The sequence below is a fragment of the Anthonomus grandis genome, chromosome 14 (genome assembly GCF_022605725.1).
Source record: "Anthonomus grandis grandis chromosome 14, icAntGran1.3, whole genome shotgun sequence".
Taxonomy (NCBI): domain Eukaryota; kingdom Metazoa; phylum Arthropoda; class Insecta; order Coleoptera; family Curculionidae; genus Anthonomus; species Anthonomus grandis.
In genome coordinates this window covers 127,880-150,228 of record NC_065559.1, presented here as the reverse complement: position 1 = coordinate 150,228, position 22,349 = coordinate 127,880, and the positions used below count along the sequence as shown (strand labels likewise).

The window sequence follows — 22,349 nt, the reverse complement described above, 5'->3', positions numbered from 1 at the left end:
TGAAATTTGCAAAATAATTGAAGAGCATCTCCTCCGAGGTCTCCTAAAACTTTTACGATGTTTTTTTACGTCGGTAATCTTTAAAATTTTTTTTTTGATTCTTTAGAACTCTTGCAAGAATCTTTAAATTCTTGATTTTATTACGTCGATGGCGCCTAAGAGTTGAATTCTTATAGGAACTTAAAAAAAAATTTTTTTTTTACGTCGTTGATCTTTAGATTTTTTTTACATCGATGAATTTTCAAAAGTGTTAAATAGAGGATTATACTCCCAATAGGAGTAATTCATTTAATCGAATTTCATAACAATAAAAAAGAACCTTGAGAGGAACTAGGAGAACTACAGATAACTTTTCTCTAATACAATCAAGGGTTTTAACCGAGTGAGTAAAGAGAGTCATTGACTCAACTGCCTGAAAGAATATTTTAATTCTTCCAGGCAGTTGAGTGAATTCAATCAATTTACAGTGAATATATGAGTTTTTGAGAGGATAGTAGTTTGGTAACATGTTTTTTCATAATCATTCATGCAGTTTTTCACATGCATCAGATTCTCTTATGCATATATTTATACAGTTCTCCCTGTAGTCCAGTTCAGTAATTTTTCTCTGAATTTTGAAAATTCTTTCTAATTGTCCAGAATGTCCTAATGCAAGAATAATGCTATTGGAAATCTACAGTGAAAGAGTCCAAAGTATGAAACACACACTTTTCCAAATTATACAACAGATATAAGCTGCTCTTCAGTCCACACATCACAGAGTGCTGCAACGTGCACATCCCAAAGTAGCCTGGTATTAAGTTTAACTCACAGAAACTTTCACTTGTTTGTTTTATCAACATTCAAATATAAGCCATTGACTGCAAACCAGTAACCCCGATAAAACCTCCATAGTAGAGGTGTCATCAGCAAAAAGTGTGAATTTTGCTATTGGTTTTGAAGTTGATAGATGTAGATTGAAAAAAGCGCTCTACTCGTGTTCTGTTTAATTGGTATGATACCACCAATAAAAGACTCTTGTATTACTAAAAAAGTATTTTTTGAGTTTGCATAGGAGGATATCACACCAGACACAGTTAAAGGCCTTGCTAAGGTCACAGAATACGGAATTATCATTGGTCGATTTGAACTGGGTTTAACTGCCTGGAAGAAATAATTTTTTTCTTCCAGGCAGTCACATCTTACCACTGGATTCAACTGCCTGGAAAAAATTATTTTTTTCTTCCAGGCAGTTGAATGGTAAGGCAATGAACTGGATTCAACTGTCTAGAAGAAAAAAATAATTTCTTCCAGGCAGTTGAATCCAATGGTAAGATGTGACTGTACAGGGTGTCAACCAAATTCGAGGGTGACCATTGGAATCTCGGAAACCGTAAGAGTTACGGGGTCGGTTAAATGGAGGCAAAGTTGCGCAATTTAAGGCTTAATAAAATAATGTTTAAAAAATTTTAAAATTCCGGATACTTCCGGAGATATTCAAAAAAAACCAAAATTTGTCAAATATTGGAAAACTGAAAACAGTTTTTCATTGCCACTTTTTATGCTCTACAACAAGACGCAAAAAAAAACGAAATCCGACGTTTCGTTTTTTTTTTTGATCATCATCAACTTTATTTTTTCATATCGGCACCATATTGGATTTTCTAATTTTAAAAAAATGTACTTTTAATTGCCTTTAAAATGAGGTATCGCAAACATGCAAGTTCGATTACTCCTTCTAGTACTTCCCATAAGAACTCCATGAGTACAAGAGAGAAAGAAAAAAAATGAAACGTCGAATTAATTTTTTTTTTGCAATGTAAAATTGTTTTTAGTTTTCCGATGTCTCTTTAAATAAAATCGCTAGAAGGTAAAAACGATTTTGACAATTTTCGTTTTTTTTTGGATATCTCCAGAAGTATCCGAAATTTTAAAATTTTTTAAAAGTCATCTTATTAAGCTCCAAATTGCGCAACTTTGCCTCCATTTAACCGACCCCGTAACTCTTATGGTTTCCGAGTTTCCAATGGTCACCCTCGAATTTGGGACACTCTGTACAGCTTTAAATTGCTGAATTCAATGTTTCTTAAGTATTTGAGTCAATATACAAAATTAGTTTGTTTAAAGATACCTAAAGCAATCTACCAAGTAAAAATAAATTTAAGCGACTAATTGTTTAAAAAATATATTGAATAAAAATATCCACTTACGCCTTGTAGTTTATTGAAATAAAGTAAAACTGTTGTATGTTTACTTGTTTTAAACAGCTTTTATCCATAAAACGTTCTTTTCTCTTCTTAAATTTCCCTGAAAGCTAAAGGGTCGCACACCCGACCAACTTTCCGGTCAAAGTTTCCTATAAAGAAACGCAATGGGGCTTTTCTTAACTTTCCAAATGAGTCCGTTGCCTTTCTCTGCTTTTACTCGAAGTAACTCCCTAATCTTTTCAATGCGAACGGATCGTTTCATAAACAATTGACGAAATGGACTTTATGTTGACTTGGTTTGTTTAAAATAAGGCTTTTTTGCTGAATTATGTAACGGCAAAAGGGCCAAAATTAATCACGAAAAGTGCGCAATAAAAGACAAAAACCACGTATCAATTTAATCATCATCGTCGCAATAATTGGATATTCAGAACATGGCGTGGGCTTAAAAGTTTTTAACGTTATTGGACCGCTTATGGTTACACGGTAGGCAATCATACTTTTAACTTTATTGGCAAGCACTTTCACATTATCCAAAATGGAAAGAGAATAATTTTAATAATAATTCTCACTCAATATTTATGATTATAATAATTGTAAGCTATATAGAAGATTTAGCAGGCCTTAATCATAATAGAAATAAATGTAAGGACCTTTTAGGTGGTTTTTTCATCAAAAATCTCCTGACATTATCCAAGATTACTACTGTTTAAGAGCCCTGATATATCTGAGCCTTTTGGCAATTTTGTGCAATGTATACCAACTTATTTATTATCAGTGATATCAACCCAGGAATAATTTCAACTACCTGGAAGAAAATTAATTTTTCCAAGCAATTAAATTGTGTTGGAGATAGAAATAAAAATATTAAGGAAACATTTTTGCACATACTTTGTACGACTTCTTTGACTCATGCTAAAGGAAGTAATGAGGGGTGTTATGTCTAAAAAACATTCAAAGATTGAAAGACAAACAAATTCCTAAAAATAACATTATTCTATCATAGTTTTGTTAATTTTAAAATAAACTTAAACTGTATTAAATACGAACAAAATTTAAGCATCGACAATAAAAAAAAAGATTTAAAATAATATAATAAATTAGTTCGCATAAATGCGTGCGACACGTAATGGCACTAAGTGTGTGCGTGACTCGATTTTTTGCGAATTTCCCCCCTTCCCCCCCTAAATGACCTAAATAGGTCAAATAAAGTAAGAATAAAAAATTATTAAAAAAAAATATTAATATTTGGACTTAAAAGTGTTGCACTCCTGACGATTGATTTATCGGGAAATTAAGTATTTATTAGTATAGTTTTCTATATATGATTGTGCTAGTTTAAATAGAACTTTTGCTTTCGGACGTGCTTGTTAAACCCTTAATTAAATAGTTTTTAGCGCCTAATTAGTTGGATGCATTTTATTTAACACTCGAAAATGTTTATACAAACATATCTGTACTCATAAAACCGGTACACTTCCGGTCTACTTCTTCTTCCTGAAACCATAAATCGAAAGATTAATTAACATGAAGAACTTTTGGCCATTTTAGAGACTCCGCTATGGCTGCTGCTGCAGATTTCTCCCGATAAAAAACGAAAGGGACGTCGTCGTGCTGTTCCTGTTAACGTTCAGGGACATCACGGCCTTGAAACAACCGATAGAGACGGACGACTCTAAAGGGGGTGAGTAAGACTTTATGGCTCGAGATTTGGGTTTTTCTTCTTTTTTTGCCTTTGTTCGTCTTTTTTTTTTATTATGTCTCGTCTATCCAACTATATGGAAAAAAAAAACATTCTTTTATTGATGATTAATCGACTAATTTACCTCTTAAGGACTATCAAAGTTTGCCAAGTTGGCGAGATCGGTGACGAGGAGTCGCTCCGTCTTGGTGTCCCAATTCTCATCTCATCTGCCCAACCTTAAGGATACAACGAAACAGTCACACCTGGCACAAGTCAGTAGCACTCGAAATTATTACTTTTTTTTATTAAAATCTCATTTTAATGCTTAACTTGTATAATAATTAATAAGCGCTTATATTTTCTAGATGATGAGTTTGAGTGCGGACATTATGCCCCAATACAGGCAAGAAGCACCCAAGACCCCACCCCACATTTTACTGCATTACTGCGCCTTCAAAGCCATTTGGGATTGGATTATTTTATGTTTAACTTTTTATACTGCTATTATGGTACGTATCACTTAAATATAATTTTTCCTATACAAAATAAATCCTTTGGGACACATTGTATAAACTCATTAAAAAAAAAAAAAAATTATTCCTCACACGTCAAGAAACAGCCAAGAAACTCTAAGTGAAAATAACCATATTATATGCATACTTACTTAAATCGATTCTCCATTAACTTTATAAATTTACCCTGTTATCGATCGCGTGGTGTGTGTGTGGGATGCCTGTGTAAATATAAAACAATACCATATTTTTATTGAAACCGTGCCAAAAAGGTAGTAAAGTTTATATTGGGGTCTATAAGGGATTGAGTATCCTTTTTCCGTGGTGCAGAGACTGGTGAAGCGAATATGCTTTACTCGAATGCGGTTTTAATATCTCTCGTTTAATATTTCTTTATGTGCTATACATAACGGGGTTTATCGGGAAAAATGGTTTATATTCTATAATTATTATTATTATTATTATAGCATGTTTCTATAATTATTTTATACCACTTATAAATTAAGAATCTTCAAAGTGTCTTCAATCCTATAAATTTGCTCACATCAAATTGTATATCCCATGTTTCAATTATGAATGAGATGCGAACAAAATGCTAAAATTACTGGATCAAATTAAAAAAAAAAATTTCGCTAAAAGATATCCATGCTCCCAGAAATCAATAAACTTAAATTTTGAAACTCGATATTTTGGCTTCTATAGGCATTTTCTAAAAAATTTTAACGGTTTTATATTAGTTTCTTCCTTCTAAATCCATAGCGAGACTATACCCAAAGTCGTAGCTTTTCTAATAGCTGAGATATGGCATTTTTGATGCCCATTTTTGGCCTCAAAAACGGACGTCGAAAACGACTTTTTCACGATTTTCAAAGTGCTCTCATTCCCTTAGTTCTGCTCGGATCCTGCTATAACCCGGTGTTTTCGTAATCTAGGTGACCCAATTAAGACGCTGGTGTACTTAGTTTGATTTCGAAAAAAATCAATTTTTGGTGAAAAAATTCGATACGGGGGGGTATACCCGAAAAATGAAAAAACCCAAACTTTGAAGGTCGATATCTCGGCTTCTATGGGAGCTATCGGGAAAATTCCAACGGTTTTGTCTTAGTTTCGTCATTCTGAATCCAACAAGACCATCCGCAAGGTCGTAGCTCTTCTAATAGCCGAGATATGGCATTTTTGATGCCCATTTTTGGCCTCAAAAACGGACGTCGAAAACGACTTTTTCACGATTTTCAAAGTGCTCTCATTCCCTTAGTTCTGCTCGGATCCTGTTATAATCCGGTGTTTTCGTAATCTAGGTGACCCAAATAAGACGCTGGTGTACTTAGTTTGATTTCGACAAAAATCAATTTTTGGTGAAAAAATTCGATACGGGGGGGTATACCCGAAAAATGAAAAAACCCAAACTTTGAAGGTCGATATCTCGGCTTCTATGGGAGCTATCGGAAAAATTCCAACGGTTTTGTCTTAGTTTCGTCGTTCTGAATCCAACGAGACCATCCGCAAGGTCGTAGCTCTTCTAATAGCTGAGATATGGCATTTTTGATGCCCATTTTTGGCCTCAAAAACGGACGTCGAAAACGACTTTTTCACGATTTTCAAAGTGCTCTCATTCCCTTAGTTCTGCTCGGATCCTGTTATAACCCGGTGTTTTCGTAATCTATGTGACCCAAATAAGACGCTGGTATACTTAGTTTGATTTAAAAAAAAATCGATTTTTGGTCAAAAAGTTCGATACTCGAAAAATTAAAATCCCACACTTTAAAAGTTTAATTTAAACAAATCATTTAATTTTTCCTTTAAATTACTAATTTCTCACTTTAATATACAAACCGATTGGGTGCGCGAATTCCGCAAAAATAACTCTATAATATAATTAAAAAATAAACCATTGAATAATATTTCGTATTTAAATAATAAATAATTATTTAAAAAATCCTTGTTAATATTATCTTTATTTTATTTTCAGGTACCTTATAACGTAGCTTTTAGGAAAAAAACATCGGAAGATATCTCCCAATTGGTACTGGATCATAATGGGGTAGGGTTCTAATTTATTTTATTGTGTTCGCATATCAGCACCAGAAACAGTACGTAGTTAGTCTTAATAGTTTTATTTGAAAAAAAAAAAGAATTCCTAGGCCACTTTATTAATGATTATAATCAAATACCCTACCCCAATAATATTCATTGCCAAGAAACAAAAAGTACAATTTTTTTTCTATTATACTGCAACTTAAGAGCACTTTTACACTTAATTTGACATAAACAACCAAAGTTGTACTGAAAATAGTATAGCTTTGGTTTGAATTAATAATTACACATGCGTGGGCACACTATATAAACACCTAAGTGGAACACAATAATATAAAATTGTATGTGCTTTACAACTAATAATAACCATTAGTACAATTATTGGTAGTGCTTCATAGGCTTTAGATAAAAAACCTGGAAAAAAGCAATTTTTTTCAGATAATATGTTCGCAGTAAAAGTAAGATGTGAGGGCATGAACAAGTGAACTTGAATAGTTGTTAGTGCATGCTCATAATTGGCAAGTGAGGGTTAGTTTTGACAAAGAAACATTTTTTATTGAATCCATTATAATACAGTTGGAAAATTGGCTTTTGCAAAATATTACGGGAATTTGCTATCTTAAGGAAGAGTAAAAATAGATGGAGAGGATGAAGAAGGTTAAACGAAAGTCTGTGAGAAATTAAGGAGAGCGCAAATGGTTACTCCTTCATCAGGAGCATACATATATAAGTCATTTTACCATTCTACTACCAAACAATCAATCATCCGATTTTTCTTGATCAAATAAAACGAATAAACCCCAAAAAAATCTGTTTTTGTTCCAGGTTCCTTATAACGTAGCATTTAAGAACAAGACGTCCGAGGACGTCTCCTTGTTGGTTGTGGACTCAATTGTCGATGTGATATTCTTTATTGACATAGTACTTAATTTCCATACGACTTTCGTGGGTCCCGGTGGTGAAGTCGTCTCCGACCCGAAGGTCATACGGATGAATTACCTCAAAAGTTGGTTCATCATCGATCTTCTAAGTTGTCTGCCTTATGACGTTTTCAATGCTTTCGATCACGATGAAGACGTAAGTTAACAATGCTCAACTGCTTCAGTAAATTTAATAAAATAATTTCTTCTTCTAGGGAATTGGGAGCTTATTTAGTGCTTTAAAAGTGGTAAGACTTCTAAGACTAGGACGCGTAGTGAGAAAACTGGATCGATATTTAGAATATGGGGCGGCCATGCTGATTTTACTTCTCTGTTTCTATATGTTGGTGAGTAGTTTAAATGATCATATTTTCTTGACCTATGACGTGTGTAAAATTATGGAGCGATTCCAGGCAATTGATCCGTGATTCTGGTTAATTCCAGGCAGACAACTATTTATTTTAGGCAATTAGGACATAATTCTTGGCACTACTGGCCGGGCATAAAACTTTGAATTTGAGCAATAATTTCAGACAGTTCCAGAAAATTAAGACTTGAGGTTTTTTTGCCTGAAATTTTGACCCAATTGCGTAGAATAATGAATTTTTTAATTATCTTAAGCAATGACTTGACTGCCTGGAATATTGAATGAATTATCTTAGAAAATAATTCGCCACCTGTCCAATTTCAGACAATTGGATCAATATTCAATGCAAATTTTTGAAGCAATTCGTTTCGAAACTCGCTATAGATAGCATTACTTGAGTTATTTTAGGAAATCCGAGTGGCAAATCTCGAACCGTCCATTACCTGTTTTTTTGTCAAATATGTCATTTATTTGTCAAATGTCAAACTTTTGCTTCCTGTAACTCAACTGCCTGGAATACTGACATAATTACAAGCAATTTGTTTAAAATTTCGCTAAAGATGGCGTCACTTAAACGATTTCATAACTATTGACTGAACCATCCATCATCACCTATTGTCAAATGTCTTATTTGCTAGTTAAATGTAAAACCTTTGCCTCTTATTACTGTCAATTGTCAAATCTGTCAAGTTTAAAACGTTTACTCGAATTCGCTATAAATGGCGTGGACTAAAATTAAAATTTAACAACGGTCAAATGTCAACTGTCTACTGGGATCAATGCAGAGATGGCGTTACTGAACTTGAAATATTTGTCTGGTAAATTCCGAACTGTCAATGCCAAATCAAACGTGACTTATTTGTCAAATGTCAAACCTGTTACTTAAGTTTACTGCAGAAGGCGATACTTAATGGTGTTTCATGATTTTTAAAATTACAGGCAGTTGAGCCCTTAGTTTCTGGAATTTGAGCTATTCTTCCAGGCTCTTGCTATTATGATCCATTAAATTGCAAGATGTTATGATCCTAACTACAGTTGAATCATTAATCCACGTATTCTTGTCAGAAGACACTTACTTATTTTTGCCTGGAATTATGATCCAATTTCCTGGAATAATGGATCAATTAATAATCTTAAGCAATGATTCAACTGCTCAATTACCTGGACTAAAAAGGGAGACGGTTGCATACGCATCAATACGTCTATCAGGCGGGCACCACACCACCTCGTGAGGAAGGTGGAGGGTGCTCTGGGTAGTGACAAGGCCTGTCTGGGTGCGTTTCTAGACATTGAAGGGGCGTTCGACAACAAACCCTTTCGCATTAATCTGCCAAGCACTCGAGAGCCGCGGCTCAGAACCCTGTTGGTTAGCTGGATAGATGCCATGGTCTCGAAACGTCATGTATCTGCCCAGCTCAACAACGAGATTGTCCCCTACCTTGTGGTGCCTTGTGGTCGACAGCCTGATAAATCTTTTAAACAATGCTGGCCTATACACACAAGCCTACGCTGATGATCAGGTAATCCTTTGCCCGGGGAAAGACGCCGTTTCAATGCCGGGCCCTATGATGAGAGCCCTGCGTATGGTGGACACATGGTGCCTCTCGAGGGGTCTCAGGATTAACCCCAAAAAAGCAGAGCTCCTACTATTCACGAGAAGACGTAACTTTGGCACGCCCCCTGTTATATCTGTAGGTGGCATGCAGCTGCATTACTCCAGGACAGTTCGATTTTTGGGAATCAAGTTAGATCCCAAACTCTCCTGGCACGATCATGCAGACACCAGAATGAAGAAGGCCACCTGCGCGCTATGGGCCTGCAGGCGGGCTTTCGGCAATACCTGGGGTCTGTTTCCTAAGATCCTCCACTGGATCTACTCGCACTTTGTGAGACCTCTTCTCACATACGGGGCTCTCGTTTGGTGGCCATGTACGAAGAAACCGAAAATTCGTGCTCAACTGGACAGAGTCCAACGTCTTGCATGTCTCAGCATAACGGGTTCCATGCGGACGGCGCCAACTAGAGCGCTTGAGACTCTGCTGAGCCTTCCGCTTCTGGACCTCGTTGTGCAATTCGAGGCAATGAGGACTGCGTGCAGGCTATACGTCCTCGGCGAACTACGTGCTGGCGAGATCGGTCACGCAAAAATTTGTTTACAGGAATGTCCTCTCCTTCTGATGGGCAGTGACTGCATAGCTCCAGTGACTGTGAACAGTGACTGCGAGGGATTCGTAACGCACATTGCAGGCAGAGAGGAGTGGCAACATTCCAACAGACCTGCATTGCTAAATATGGAGACCATTTGGTACACAGATGGCTCCAGAATGAATAAGAAAGCTGGATCAGGGCTTTGTGGTGGGATCCCACATTTCAGTAGGGCATCATACTCGCTGGGGGAGCACGCCACTGTGTTCCAGGCCAAAGTATTCGCTTTGTGAATGTGCCGATGGGACCGAAACCCATAGTTGGTATCGCCAAATGCGTTGCGGTCGCCTCAATGAAGGGTCTGCTGGACAAGTGGACCCACCGAAGATGGACCGAGTCCCCTGGTATGAGACAGGCCAAAGCGCACATAGGTGGGCCCTCTGCCAGGAGACCTATATGCACAACTGCCTCGGCAGCCCACTGTTTCGATAATTCAATTCAAGGGGGACGGCTCAACTGCCTGGAATATTGAATCAATTATCTAAAACAATTACTTGTTTCACCTGTCTAATTTCAGGCAATTGGATCAATATTCAATGTAATTTTTTGAAGAAATTCATCCAGAAACTTCAGCTATAAATGGCGTTATTTGAATGAATTCATAAATATTGACTCTTAATTCTGACTTCCAAATCTTCTAAAACCTTTGTCTTTTATTACTGTCAATTGTCAAATCTGTCAACTTTAATTCTCGAATTCTCTGTAAATGGGGTAGACTAAAATTGAAATTTATCCCAGGAAGATAAATTTTAATTTACTGGGATCAATGTAGAGATGGCGTTACTGAACCTAAGATTTTTATTTAGTAAATTCGGACCTGCCAATCAATCAATCAATCAATGCTTTATTGTCAAGAAATTGTTACAATTTGTAGACAAAGCTGTAAAACAAAAAAGACACAAAAATGCAAACAAAACACAGTTAAAAAAAAGAGAAAAACAAAACAAAATTTAAAAAAAAAATATAAATAAATAAATAGAATAGATTATCTACAATATATACAGATTAATACAATTTAAAAATTGTAAGTAGTCAAAAATATTATTATAAAATATACAATTTAATGTATACAATGTCAAAAAAATAGATCATTAAAAAAAAATGTAAAAAATGTTTAAAAAAGTAAAAAATTATAAAAAATCCTAAAATAGCTATAAAAAGCAGTATACAGTGTCAATGTCAAATCATACGTGACTTATTTGTCAAATGTCAAACATTTGCCTTTTATGACTCAACTGTCTTAAATAATGACATAATAGAAATTCTTCGAATATTAATTCCAGGTTGCTCATTGGTTGGCGTGTATATGGTACTCGATTGGTCGATCAGATGCGGATAACGGTGTGCAATATAGTTGGCTGTGGAAACTTGCCAATATTACTCAAAGTCCGTATTCATATGTGTGGCCTAACGACTCAAGGTTAGAATTCATTTTAGTATAAGTACCTTTTAATTATTGATATAGATATTCTTGGAAGTTTTTTTAGTTTATAATAATTATGTCTAATTGTTTTAGTACCCCAGAACTCATTAACGGCCCCTCAAGAAAGACCATGTACGTAACCGCGCTATATTTTACGATGACCTGTATGACTTCGGTGGGGTTTGGTAATGTCGCGGCCGAAACTGATAACGAACGGATATTCACCATTTGTATGATGATCATTGCAGGTAAAATAAATATTAACGATTAAATAAATTCATTCATATTTTGCGCAATAATGGCGTTAATAGGCATCAAAATCCAAATACGATCAATTATTCAGCATATTTGCTAAAACCATATAAACCCCAAGAGTAATTATAAATGACAAAGCGATGAAAATTAAGGGAGTTCCGCTGAGCATCATAAACTAACCACACAACGTGTTAATATTAGGACCGTATAACATAATAAGACCAAGTATATTCGTTATTTGTTCACTTTAGCTTTATTATATGCCACGATATTTGGTCATGTAACGACGATAATTCAACAAATGACGTCGGCGACAGCGAAGTACCACGACATGTTAAATAACGTGAGGGAGTTCATGAAGTTACACGAGGTTCCCAAGGCACTCTCGGAAAGGGTTATGGATTATGTGGTGTCAACGTGGGCTATGACCAAGGGACTGGATCAAGATAAAGTACGAAAAAACTATGAATGAGTTTGAAAATAATAAAAAAAACTATTTTTTTTTTAAATCGTGTTTTAGGTGCTAAATTTCTGCCCAAAAGACATGAAAGCCGACATTTGCGTACATCTGAACCGAAAAGTGTTTAACGAACATCCGGCATTTCGATTGGCCTCCGACGGGTGTTTGAGGGCTTTAGCGATGCACTTCACCATGTCCCATTCGGCCCCCGGAGATCTGCTCTACCACACCGGCGAATCGATCGACTCGTTATGCTTTATTGTCACCGGATCGTTGGAAGTTATACAGGACGACGAGGTCGTCGCGATATTAGGTAGGAATAAGAGAAACTAATTGTCCTATGAGAGTTTCTTAAATTACCCACTCAGTTTTCTTCAAGTATCTTTACATGAAAATTTGCAAAGACTTATAGAACAAACAGATCCTTCTCTAATAAAATGGTTCAAAGTTTTTATCACAGTTTTCCAGATATCTGGACTTCACTGATGGTTGACATTTCTAGGTAAGGGTGACGTGTTCGGAGATTCCTTTTGGAAAGACAACGCCGTAGGCCAATCGGCTGCAAACGTTCGGGCTTTAACTTACTGTGATTTACACACCATCAAGCGAGACAAACTCCTCGAGGTGTTAGACTTCTATCAAGCATTCGCCAATAGCTTCGCTAGGAATTTAGTTTTAACGTATAACCTTAGGCACCGGCTGATTTTCCGAAAAGTGGCCGACGTGAAGAGGGAAAAAGAGCTGGCGGAAAGGAGGAAAAACGAGCCGCAACTGGATCAAAATCAAGACCATTTGGTGAGTGCCATTAGAGATAACTAAAATTCATTCACTACCAGTCAAGACACTGAAACTTTTAGCCAGAAGTGCATGTAAAAAATGAACATATTTGTTTCTTTCTTCTCTACTCTTTTAGTATTTTCTAAGAAAATTAGTGAAATCCATTGACTAAATGTCAAGAAACTAGAATTTTTATGCCAGGAATGCCTGTAAGAAATAAAATAATTTGTCTCTTATTGGCAATTGATTATTTTTGGTTTTAGTTGTTAAAATTTACAAATTATTAATTGAAATTGAAATTATGATTCTAGGAGTGTAAGAAACTGTAAGAAACAAAATTATTTGTCTCTTATTAAAAGTTGAACATTCTGAATTCTAGTAGTCAAAACTAGTGATTTATCGACGTTTTTTTTTAAGTTTTTACTATAGTTCAATCACTAAAAGTCAAGAAATTAAAATTTTTATACTAGGTGTGTTAATGAATTAAAGGTAAAGGAAAGGGGTTAATGGTGGACGCTTTTTAAGGTCAGGAAGATCTTTTCGAAGTTCAGAAGGGATAGAAGTCAGGCGGCAGCTGCGGCTTCGACTCCTGCCAGTGACGTGGAAAAAGGTGGGGAGGATAGTGCCGAAAAAAATATTACGAGGGTGGTTTCGACCACTAAGCTCTCGTCTGTAGCCGAGAAAGACGATAGCAGTGGCGGGAGTGTGAAAACTACCATCACTAGACCTTCTTCGGGTATGTTTGATGACCTGAACTCTTCTTATGAAAGCTTATTAAGTAAGATTGACTTTAGTAGGAAAACGACAAAGAGATTATCTATTTTAAACTGCACGAATAATCTTTCATTTCAGTTAGGGGTAGTAAGTGGAGTAGACTCTTGGGCTCCGCAAGCTTAGACTCTGGATCGGAAAGTTCCACCCAACCAGCCACAGCGTTCCAAAGGAGTTTGAGTGCGAAAGATCCCAAGGACCGACCGAGCTCCTCGTCCTCCGGAAGTTCAGCCAGTCAACCCACTGCAGGATCTGGTAACAAGATATTTCCTAAGTTGCAAAAGGTTTCTGCCACGTCTAGTCCAGGTATGACTCTTTTTTTCAGTTCAACGTCTTTATAAAAGTGTTTACTGTTCAGTAAAAGTTCGTCCAATTTATAGAAAATTAAATAAAGAATACGTTTAGTAGTCATTATACAAAGCGATGAGGATCATGAATTTTCAAACAAAGAATTGTTTGCATAAAAGTGTTTATTGCTCGGTTTAAATTGGTCCAATTTTACTCTAGTTTCCATTAACTACTAAAGAACACTTAAAAGTAGAATTTAAAAAATTAACGAAGACACCAACCATTGTAGATATAATATATTATCAACCATTATTCTACAAAGTGAGGAGGATTGCGAATTTTCAAATAAAAGGTGTCTGTATAAAAGTGTTTACTGCTCTTTGGTCCGATTTTACTGTAATTTCCACTGATAACTAAAGAACACTTTCCTCCAATTTAGCCCAGGTTTCTTAAATGTACGATACTGTAAAACTGTTTTTTTTTCTTTATTACTAGCCGCGATAACCAGACAAGACACCATAGACGAGATGGTAGAAGTAGAACAGCCGAGGAATTTATCCCTAAGGAAAATGCAAAGTTACGATTGCGGTCTACGCGATCCCTCTACTGCTTCAATGTATCAGCCGGCCGTCCCTGACTCCATCGCTCCAATAGAATATAAGGAATTGATGACGAATCTTATGGATTTTAAAGTAATTTTAATGTTCTATTATTTGGTTTCTATAAATCAACCGGACGTATTTCCCAGGTAGACGTTAAGCTCGAAATTCAAAAAATGAACCAAAAAATGAACCGAATGGAAGAGATGATGACCGAAATTCTTAAGAGACTCAGTCCAGAAAGCGGTTCCAGTTCGCAATCCCCGAGTGAATCCGCCGAGAATACCACAAAAAAGTCTTCCAATAGTGGGACGCCTGTAGAAAGACCTACAGAGCTATTGAGCAAACCAGGAAGTTCTGTAGACAATTTGGGATTGGGCACGGTCATACTTAAGAAGAGAAGATCGAAAATTAGAATGAAAGGTTCGGCACCGCAAGTAAGTTTTGGCTTTTATCATCTCTTAATGAATTGTTTGAGTTTGAATGTGTCAAATATCTCTTTTGGTAGAGGGTTTAGAGATGGAGAAGTATTGTTGTAAAGAAGATTATCTTTCCAATAAAGTTTATTTCAAGAAGCTCGAATGTTTGGATCGAATAAGGACTCTGAGCCTAACGTCTCAAGCTAGCAGTGATATTGGTAAAATTCAAACGACCATAACTCAAGAACGAAAAATCGCAACGGAGTTTTTTATGATTCTTTGGATTAGCAATGAAAGAATCAATAATTTTCCATAATATATTAATTATGCTAATTTTAATATTAAGAGAGTTATGGAAGATTTTTGGCTTTTATTCACTCGCAAAGATTCTTTGACAGCTTTTTTAGGTCACTCTTGCAGCCATTTTGTCTTCTTTGTACTCTAACTACGTATAATAGACCAGTTAAAGTAGCTATTTAACACATTAACTGCCACGTGAATCAAGTGTGTCTCACAGGTAGCATATTAGTTTATGCCACGTGAATTCACAGGAAAACTATTGTAATTATGCCTGTAGCTCACCGGTGATTCTCAGTAGCCATATAAATCAATGGTAATTTAAAAAGCGTGGCCTGGCGTAGATTAGCACACGAAATTTTTGTATAAATGGCGTTAAATGGAAGGTTTTTTAATTTTTGTCGAACAAAAACAAAATTTATTTTTGAAGATATTTTTATTAGGAAAAATTAAAGACATTTTAGAAGCTCAAAGTACAGATTAGGTACACAGTTTTTAAAAGCATAAAAATAACTATTCTTTTAAGTAGACATGACACTCGGTGAAACAAGTCACGCAGTAATACTTATCGCACTGAATGCACTTCCATCTAATTTGTGCAGAATTTTTAGCTACCACAGACCTGCCCTTTTCTTGGGATATTTTGGAATAACAAAAGCAGCATCTTCGCCGGTTAGCAGTACCGACGTCTTCCAAAATATGTTTCACTCAATTTGCGTTTATTTGTGAATCTCTTCGCTCATTTTGGTTTTCTTGGGAAAGATGTAAAAGGGATGTAGCAACTTCTTCTCTAAATGCTGTTATTGTCATTTTTTGTCCAGTTACTACCCTAAACAATATGTACGCATCTACCATAGCTGCTCCCAAAAGCAATTCCACTGCAATTTTTCGGTACCATTTGATTCCCTTTCTCAAAGCTGAGGAAGATGCTTTGATTTGGTCCGATAAATCGATAAAAGCTTTACATGTATTATAGTCAGCAACGACATCCGGCTTCCCTATATCCGCATTACGCCGTGTTGGTACTTTGATCATTTGACCAGTATACTTGGTAGATAAAATAAGGGCATCCCGTTTGTCTTGCCATTTTGAAATTGAATAGCCTAGACGAAAAAGGGCCCATCTGTACAGTTTGTCGAAAACCCGTTTTTTATGAATTCTGATTCCTTGTCAAAGTTGGCATATACCGAGTAGAAGAAAAGCCCACTAAACGTACTCTAAAACGGATTGAATCAGCTGTTTTTCTCTGCTGAGAAGAATAAGGGCCCGTCTGCTGCATTTGGGCCTTTCTTTCGCCAAGTTAAATACCCATAATTTGTGTTGATATTTGTAAACATAACCTTCAAGTCATAATAATAACAATAAAATATCAGTGTGGTTTTTGGATTTTTGTTTCTTGATTCATATAATCATGGATGTCTTAGAAAATGAGGAAGCAAGTGTTATAAAATCGAAAAGAAAGAGGAAAATTGAAGAGTGGAAAAGTGTCAAAAATAAAAAGTTAAAGGCAAAAGGGGAGGAGTTCATTGGTAAATCAGGAAGAAAAGCTGCTAGACAAACAGGTCAAAAATGCAAAAATGCAGGTAAGTTAGGATTGTAATGAATGTTGTATATAGTTTAAAATATATCTTATTTTTGTGTAGATGTAAACGAAAATGTCTTACATCATTATCAAAAGAAGAGATGGCTCGTATATTGAAAAATTTTAATGAGATTGGAGATCATGGGGCCCAGAATGTTCACTTACAACCTCTTATCACAGTATCGTCAGTAAACCGAAAAAGAAAGGGAGTGTTCAAGAAGAAGTTTAATTTTTCGTATAAAGTGCATGTCGGTGAAAGGGTGTTATCTGTATGTCGTGAAGGCTTTGCCAGTTTGCATGGAATTGGAGTCAAGAGGGTGCGAAATATTGGAGCATGCAAGACTTTAGCCGCTGTGCCAACCGATAATCGTGGCAAGCACACTAACCGAAAAAACAAATTATCTGGTATTGTTGTTCAAAATATTGAAGTTTTCCATATTATATTGTGCACTATGGACCAAGCGGTGAGCAAAGAAGGTATCTGTCACCACAGCTGAGTGTTTTGAAAATGTATGAAATGTTTCTGGAAAAACATTACCCAGAAGTCCTACTCGACGCCAAACAAAATGATCTAAATTTCCAAAAATTGAAATGTGAAGTGAAATATTCTTTTTATCTACAGTATTTTCGTGACAACTACAACTACACGTTTGGTCGCCCTCGTTCAGATGTTTGTACTACGTGTTCAGAAATAGAGGCCAAAATTTCCCGCGAAAAAAATGGCGCATTAAGAAGAGGTTATGAAATAGATCTTAAGTTACATAAGAAAAAAGCAAAGCTATTTTACACAAAGATGCAAGAATGTTTGATGAAAGCTAAAGAAAATGAAGATACAGAAGTTCTCTGCTTCGACTTTAAACAAAATATTCCCTGTCCACATATGTGTACTAGTGATGTCTTTTATAAAAGACAACTTTGGTTGTACTGTACATCCATTTACTCTGGCAAAAAGCAAAGAGCATTATGTATACTTGGCCTGAAAATATTGCAAAGCGGGGCTGTAACGAAGTTCTCTCTGTACTTAACCATTACATAGAAGCATTCCTACCTAGCACTGTTAAAAAGTTATATATATTTACTGACGGTTGCAGGGGCCAGAATCATAACCAAAACATGCTAAAATTTTGGCAGTCATTGGTACTTAATAGAAAGTTTAAAAATGTTCAGCATTTTTTTCCACAACGGGGTCACAGTTTCCTGCCTTGTGACAGGCATTTTGCTGTTATAGAAAAAATGCAAAGAAAAAGGGAAGTAGTTGAATCGCCTTCAAATTGGAACAGCATCATAAGTACCAAATTTACCGTTGTTGAGCTTAAAAGCAATATGGTAAAGGACTTTGTAGCCGGATTGTCTGAACCGTTTTTTAAAAAAACCTTCACCACAAATAAGTTAAAGTTTCAAATAACCAAATACAAGTTCTTTGACTTTAAAGCTGAATCAAAGTACTTCATGTTTGGCAGCTTTTCTTTGAATGGTGTGTGTCCCGATGTATTTCGTCTTCTGAAACCTGGCGTTGAACGTGTCCCTATACCCGAAAAGCTTGCTTATTCTGGTGATATACCGCATTTTATGATACCTTGTCAGATGCTACATGTACACACGAGGATGATCAGGAAGACCCTTAGCTCATGGAAAACATATTTCTGTATAAAAAAACGTAATTAGATTTTCAAATAAATATTTTTCATTTTCTGTTTTTCATTTTATTTTCTAGTAGTTCTTTTGTAATCTTCAATAGATTATCACTTGGAAGAAAAAGGGCCCATTTTTAGAATTTTTGTAACCCTGTATATCCTGTAGACATATATTTTCAGAAAAAAATTTGGTGTAAAAACATTTTGAAATATGTCACAAATACATAGGTCAATTTCATATATTACATTTTTACTTTCTTTATCCGAAATGACCGAAATACAATTTTTTGCATTTCCTGAAAAATCCACTTTTTCAAAGATGGGCCCTTTTTCATCTAGGTCATTCAATTACAACTCCTGTATTACTCTCTTGACTATATGCTTCGCTTTTCTTTACTTTTGGATTATTTTTACGATTTTTTCTAAGCGTACTTACTAAATGAGTTTTTCTTTCTAGTAACTTGTGAGTTAGCTTCATACTTGCGTAGTAGTTATCTACGTAAATGCACCGCCCACAGTTCAAAAGTAGTTCGCAAAGGTTCATAACAACGTTAGTTAGCACGGTTGATCCATCTATTTTTTCCTTGCCACAATATATTTTCAGATCATAAGTATATCCTCCTTCAAGACATAATTTGTATAACTTCACGATGAACCTATGCCGTTTATTCTTGATGTACTGCATGAAAGCCAGCCTTCCACGAAAAGGGACAAGCGTCGTCAACGCATATTTGCTCTGTACTTTTGAAAATTCCCTTTCAGTTGGTTCCAAAAGGGGTCCAAGTTTGTATAATCGATTAGAACTATAAGCATTTTCATTATCTTGAAAATGCCAATTTGCCAACAACAACTCAAACCTATTGCGTGACATCACATTTGAAATTTGGTTTACATAAATTTTCTTTTTGGACTAATAGTCTGCCAATTTAGGTGCACGAAGTAAGCCCATCCAAATTTAAAGACCGATGTCCTTCATTGTTCAGTGTTCACATGCCCTTGAACACTGTATTGATTATAGTTTTGCTGATGATAAACAATTATTATACTTTGAATCAACTAGTTCGAAACTCAGAAAAACACCACTTAAAATTAAACCCTTTAAAAACTAAAATACTTGCTTTTGGAAAACAAAAAATTGACTTAGAAAACCAACTTAAAATTAATTTAAATAACTCAGAGCTTACCTTTGAAAAAAAATCTAGGAATTTGGGGGTAATGTTAGATACAGATTTAAGATTCAGCGAACATGTATCTGCGTGTGTACAGAGGGCGTATGCAAATTTAAAGTTGTTATATCCACATAGGCGTGCACTAAGTCAAAAACTAAAATTAACATTGTCAGATGCTCTTGTGTTAAGTCACTTTAATTATTGTGATGCATTGTATGGTCCATGCCTAACCAAACAGGATAGGGACAGGATACAGCGAGTTCAGAGGTCGTGTTTGCGGTTTGCATTTGGCATAAGGAAGTTTGAGCCAGTAATTCACAAACTCAAAACTTGCAATTGGTTGGATATGGAAAATCGCCGTACATTTCACTCCGCTGTCTTATTCCACAGAATAATATTTAATAAAAGTCCGCCATATTTGTACAACAAAATAAAGTTTAGAACAGATGTTCACAACTTAAACCTAAGGTATAGGGGCTTAATATCTCCTTCTTTCCATAAGACTGCCTTGTTTGCAAGATCTTTCTCTTATAATGTTTACCTATTATACAATCATATTCCTCCCGAAATGAAAATACTCACGCCAACAAAATTCAAATATCTATATAAAAATAACTTGCTAACACACCACTAAGTCTTGTTGTTTTTTATTTATCTTTTTTTTTTCATACGGTATAGTGTACTTGTGTTTTGGATAGGTACAAACGTCTACTATAAGTATAAGAACTAGGAACTATTAGAATGTTTTAGGTAAAAACAGTGTTGTAATTTACTTGTGTTAAAATTATAAAACTACATACTACTTATGATTTGCTATTGTGCTAACATTGAATCTATATATTAATTTAATATTCTTTGTTGTTAGTTACAGTTACAAAATTTTTACGGAGTTTATTCAATATCAGTTTTACTGCCTTAAACTCCATTTTGCAGTAATACATTTATCATGTATGAAGAATGTATACCAATAATGCACTATAAACTTGTGCTATTACTGGCAAATAAATTTATTTATTATTATTATTATTTATTATTATAAAAATATAATCTTCTCAGGATTAGTATCCATTTACTTATACGGGACCATTTTAAAAGTGTTGATTCTTTTTTCTGCGCAGCGAAACACAATGTTACTTACAACATTGTCATCCACCATCAGCTTGAAAAAAAAAACAGGAGGCTTATCAATGTGTTGAAATAAGTGATTTACAATACCACTTTCAGGAATATCAGCTGGAAAGTTCTTTAGGTATTATCCAGTCACTTCTTGCCACATCAATCTTGGAACAAATTCCTCATCATCTGAACTATCTAACTGAAACTGCTGAATAACTGCCTCTATGGTCTCCGAAATTGCGTCATTTTTATTTACGTTTTTGGAAAAATGGTGGATCATCAGCTCTGTTAAGAAGTTGCGTACTGGAACCTTCTCCGCCAACATCTGGAAATCCTAATGAAGTGCGCATGTTTATTGTTTTCTTCTTTTTTACTAATGGCTCGTTGCTATTTTCCGAGCTACATGAAGATGATGAAGGCGAACTATCAGGTTCATATTTATCTGAGGATTCTCCGAAAGGATCGGGCTCTTTATCAGAAAATATCCCGTTCATCAGCTTTTGAAGACGCTGCTGTTCTTTATTATAACTATCCATCTTTTCAAAAAAAAAATCTAAAATTAGCTTGGAAAACAAGATTTGCGGTAAAATCTTACCTTAGTCAATAATAAAGACCTATAATAAACAAATATCAAAACACAAGTTTTTAGTTCTTTACTGTTTGACTGATCACACATAAATGACGATAAACAACAAGAATAGGCTAGTTTTGTTTTGAATCAAGTATGATTCACATGGCCTACACCATGGCCTGTGCAATTTTCGTCAGCCACGCCTTATGAGACACACTTGATTCATGTTCAAAAACACAATTTTTGACAGGTGTTTTGACAAGTAATTAATTGTAGGTCATCATTTTTATTATTTTAGAAGTGAAACAAATAAAAAATAGCTTTTGGCTCGTAGGGGTAAAAAAGAAATTGTATTGTGACAGTTAACGTGTTAATACGAGGTTTTATTGTAGGTTCCGACCCCAACAGGAACGAAAGCGACCTCTCCAGAGAGTTCCAGTCCTACTGAAACGTCAAAAATGCTTCATCAAGATCCGGTCCCCACCCCGTCCTCGCGCAAGCCCAAGGAATTTCTTTAACGGTGGCTAATGTCCTTCGTAGAATTTAACGATTTTCTTAATTAGTTGTTATCTAGTTATTAAGTTTTTTTAATATAAGCCTTAAGGTAAGTTTGTTCGGGGGAGAAATATGGCTAATTTCATTGGTGAAGATCATTAATGGTTATTTTTTAGACAAAGATATTTTAGGCATTAAATGTCTGAATGTCTTACGTGAAATACTGAAAAAAGCATAAAAATTCATTAAAAAAATACATATTTTTCAAATTGACGTCAAATGCTTGGAATATTCTTTTTTTGAATAATTGAAAGGCATGTTGGATAATATTATGTCATACTCATTAAAATTAAATATTATTTTCTTTGTACATTTATTTTATATACTACTCACATTCCAAGAAAGAAATAATGAAAGTATTTTAGCCGTGTTACGCCCTTATATTTAAATGTTTATACTTTAATTGTTCAACTTTTATTGTACCAATGAAAATTAGTCATTTTTTTTCCAAAAAAAAAAAATTAAAATCAAATGCAATACTTTTTCAGCTAAGAACCAGCAAAAAGCAAGTCACCGTTTATTTGT

At 35.2% G+C, this 22,349-nt stretch overlaps 1 protein-coding gene across 1 annotated transcript in view; it reads left to right on the top strand.

Moving 5' to 3' along the window:
* The window catches only part of LOC126744561 (potassium voltage-gated channel protein eag), a 45,303-nt gene extending 23,089 nt beyond the window's left edge, over positions 1-22,214 (top strand). Inside the window, 16 exon segments of the mRNA XM_050452018.1 lie at positions 3,738-3,769; positions 3,771-3,870; positions 4,021-4,142; positions 4,236-4,379; positions 7,242-7,493; positions 7,552-7,683; positions 11,192-11,328; positions 11,425-11,579; positions 11,838-12,037; positions 12,107-12,359; positions 12,549-12,841; positions 13,349-13,559; positions 13,676-13,900; positions 14,378-14,574; positions 14,631-14,918; positions 21,662-22,214. Coding sequence (XP_050307975.1) covers positions 3,738-3,769; positions 3,771-3,870; positions 4,021-4,142; positions 4,236-4,379; positions 7,242-7,493; positions 7,552-7,683; positions 11,192-11,328; positions 11,425-11,579; positions 11,838-12,037; positions 12,107-12,359; positions 12,549-12,841; positions 13,349-13,559; positions 13,676-13,900; positions 14,378-14,574; positions 14,631-14,918; positions 21,662-21,787 — 2,867 coding nt within the window. The 3' untranslated portion in view covers positions 21,788-22,214.
* Positions 22,215-22,349: the final 135 nt, after the last annotated feature.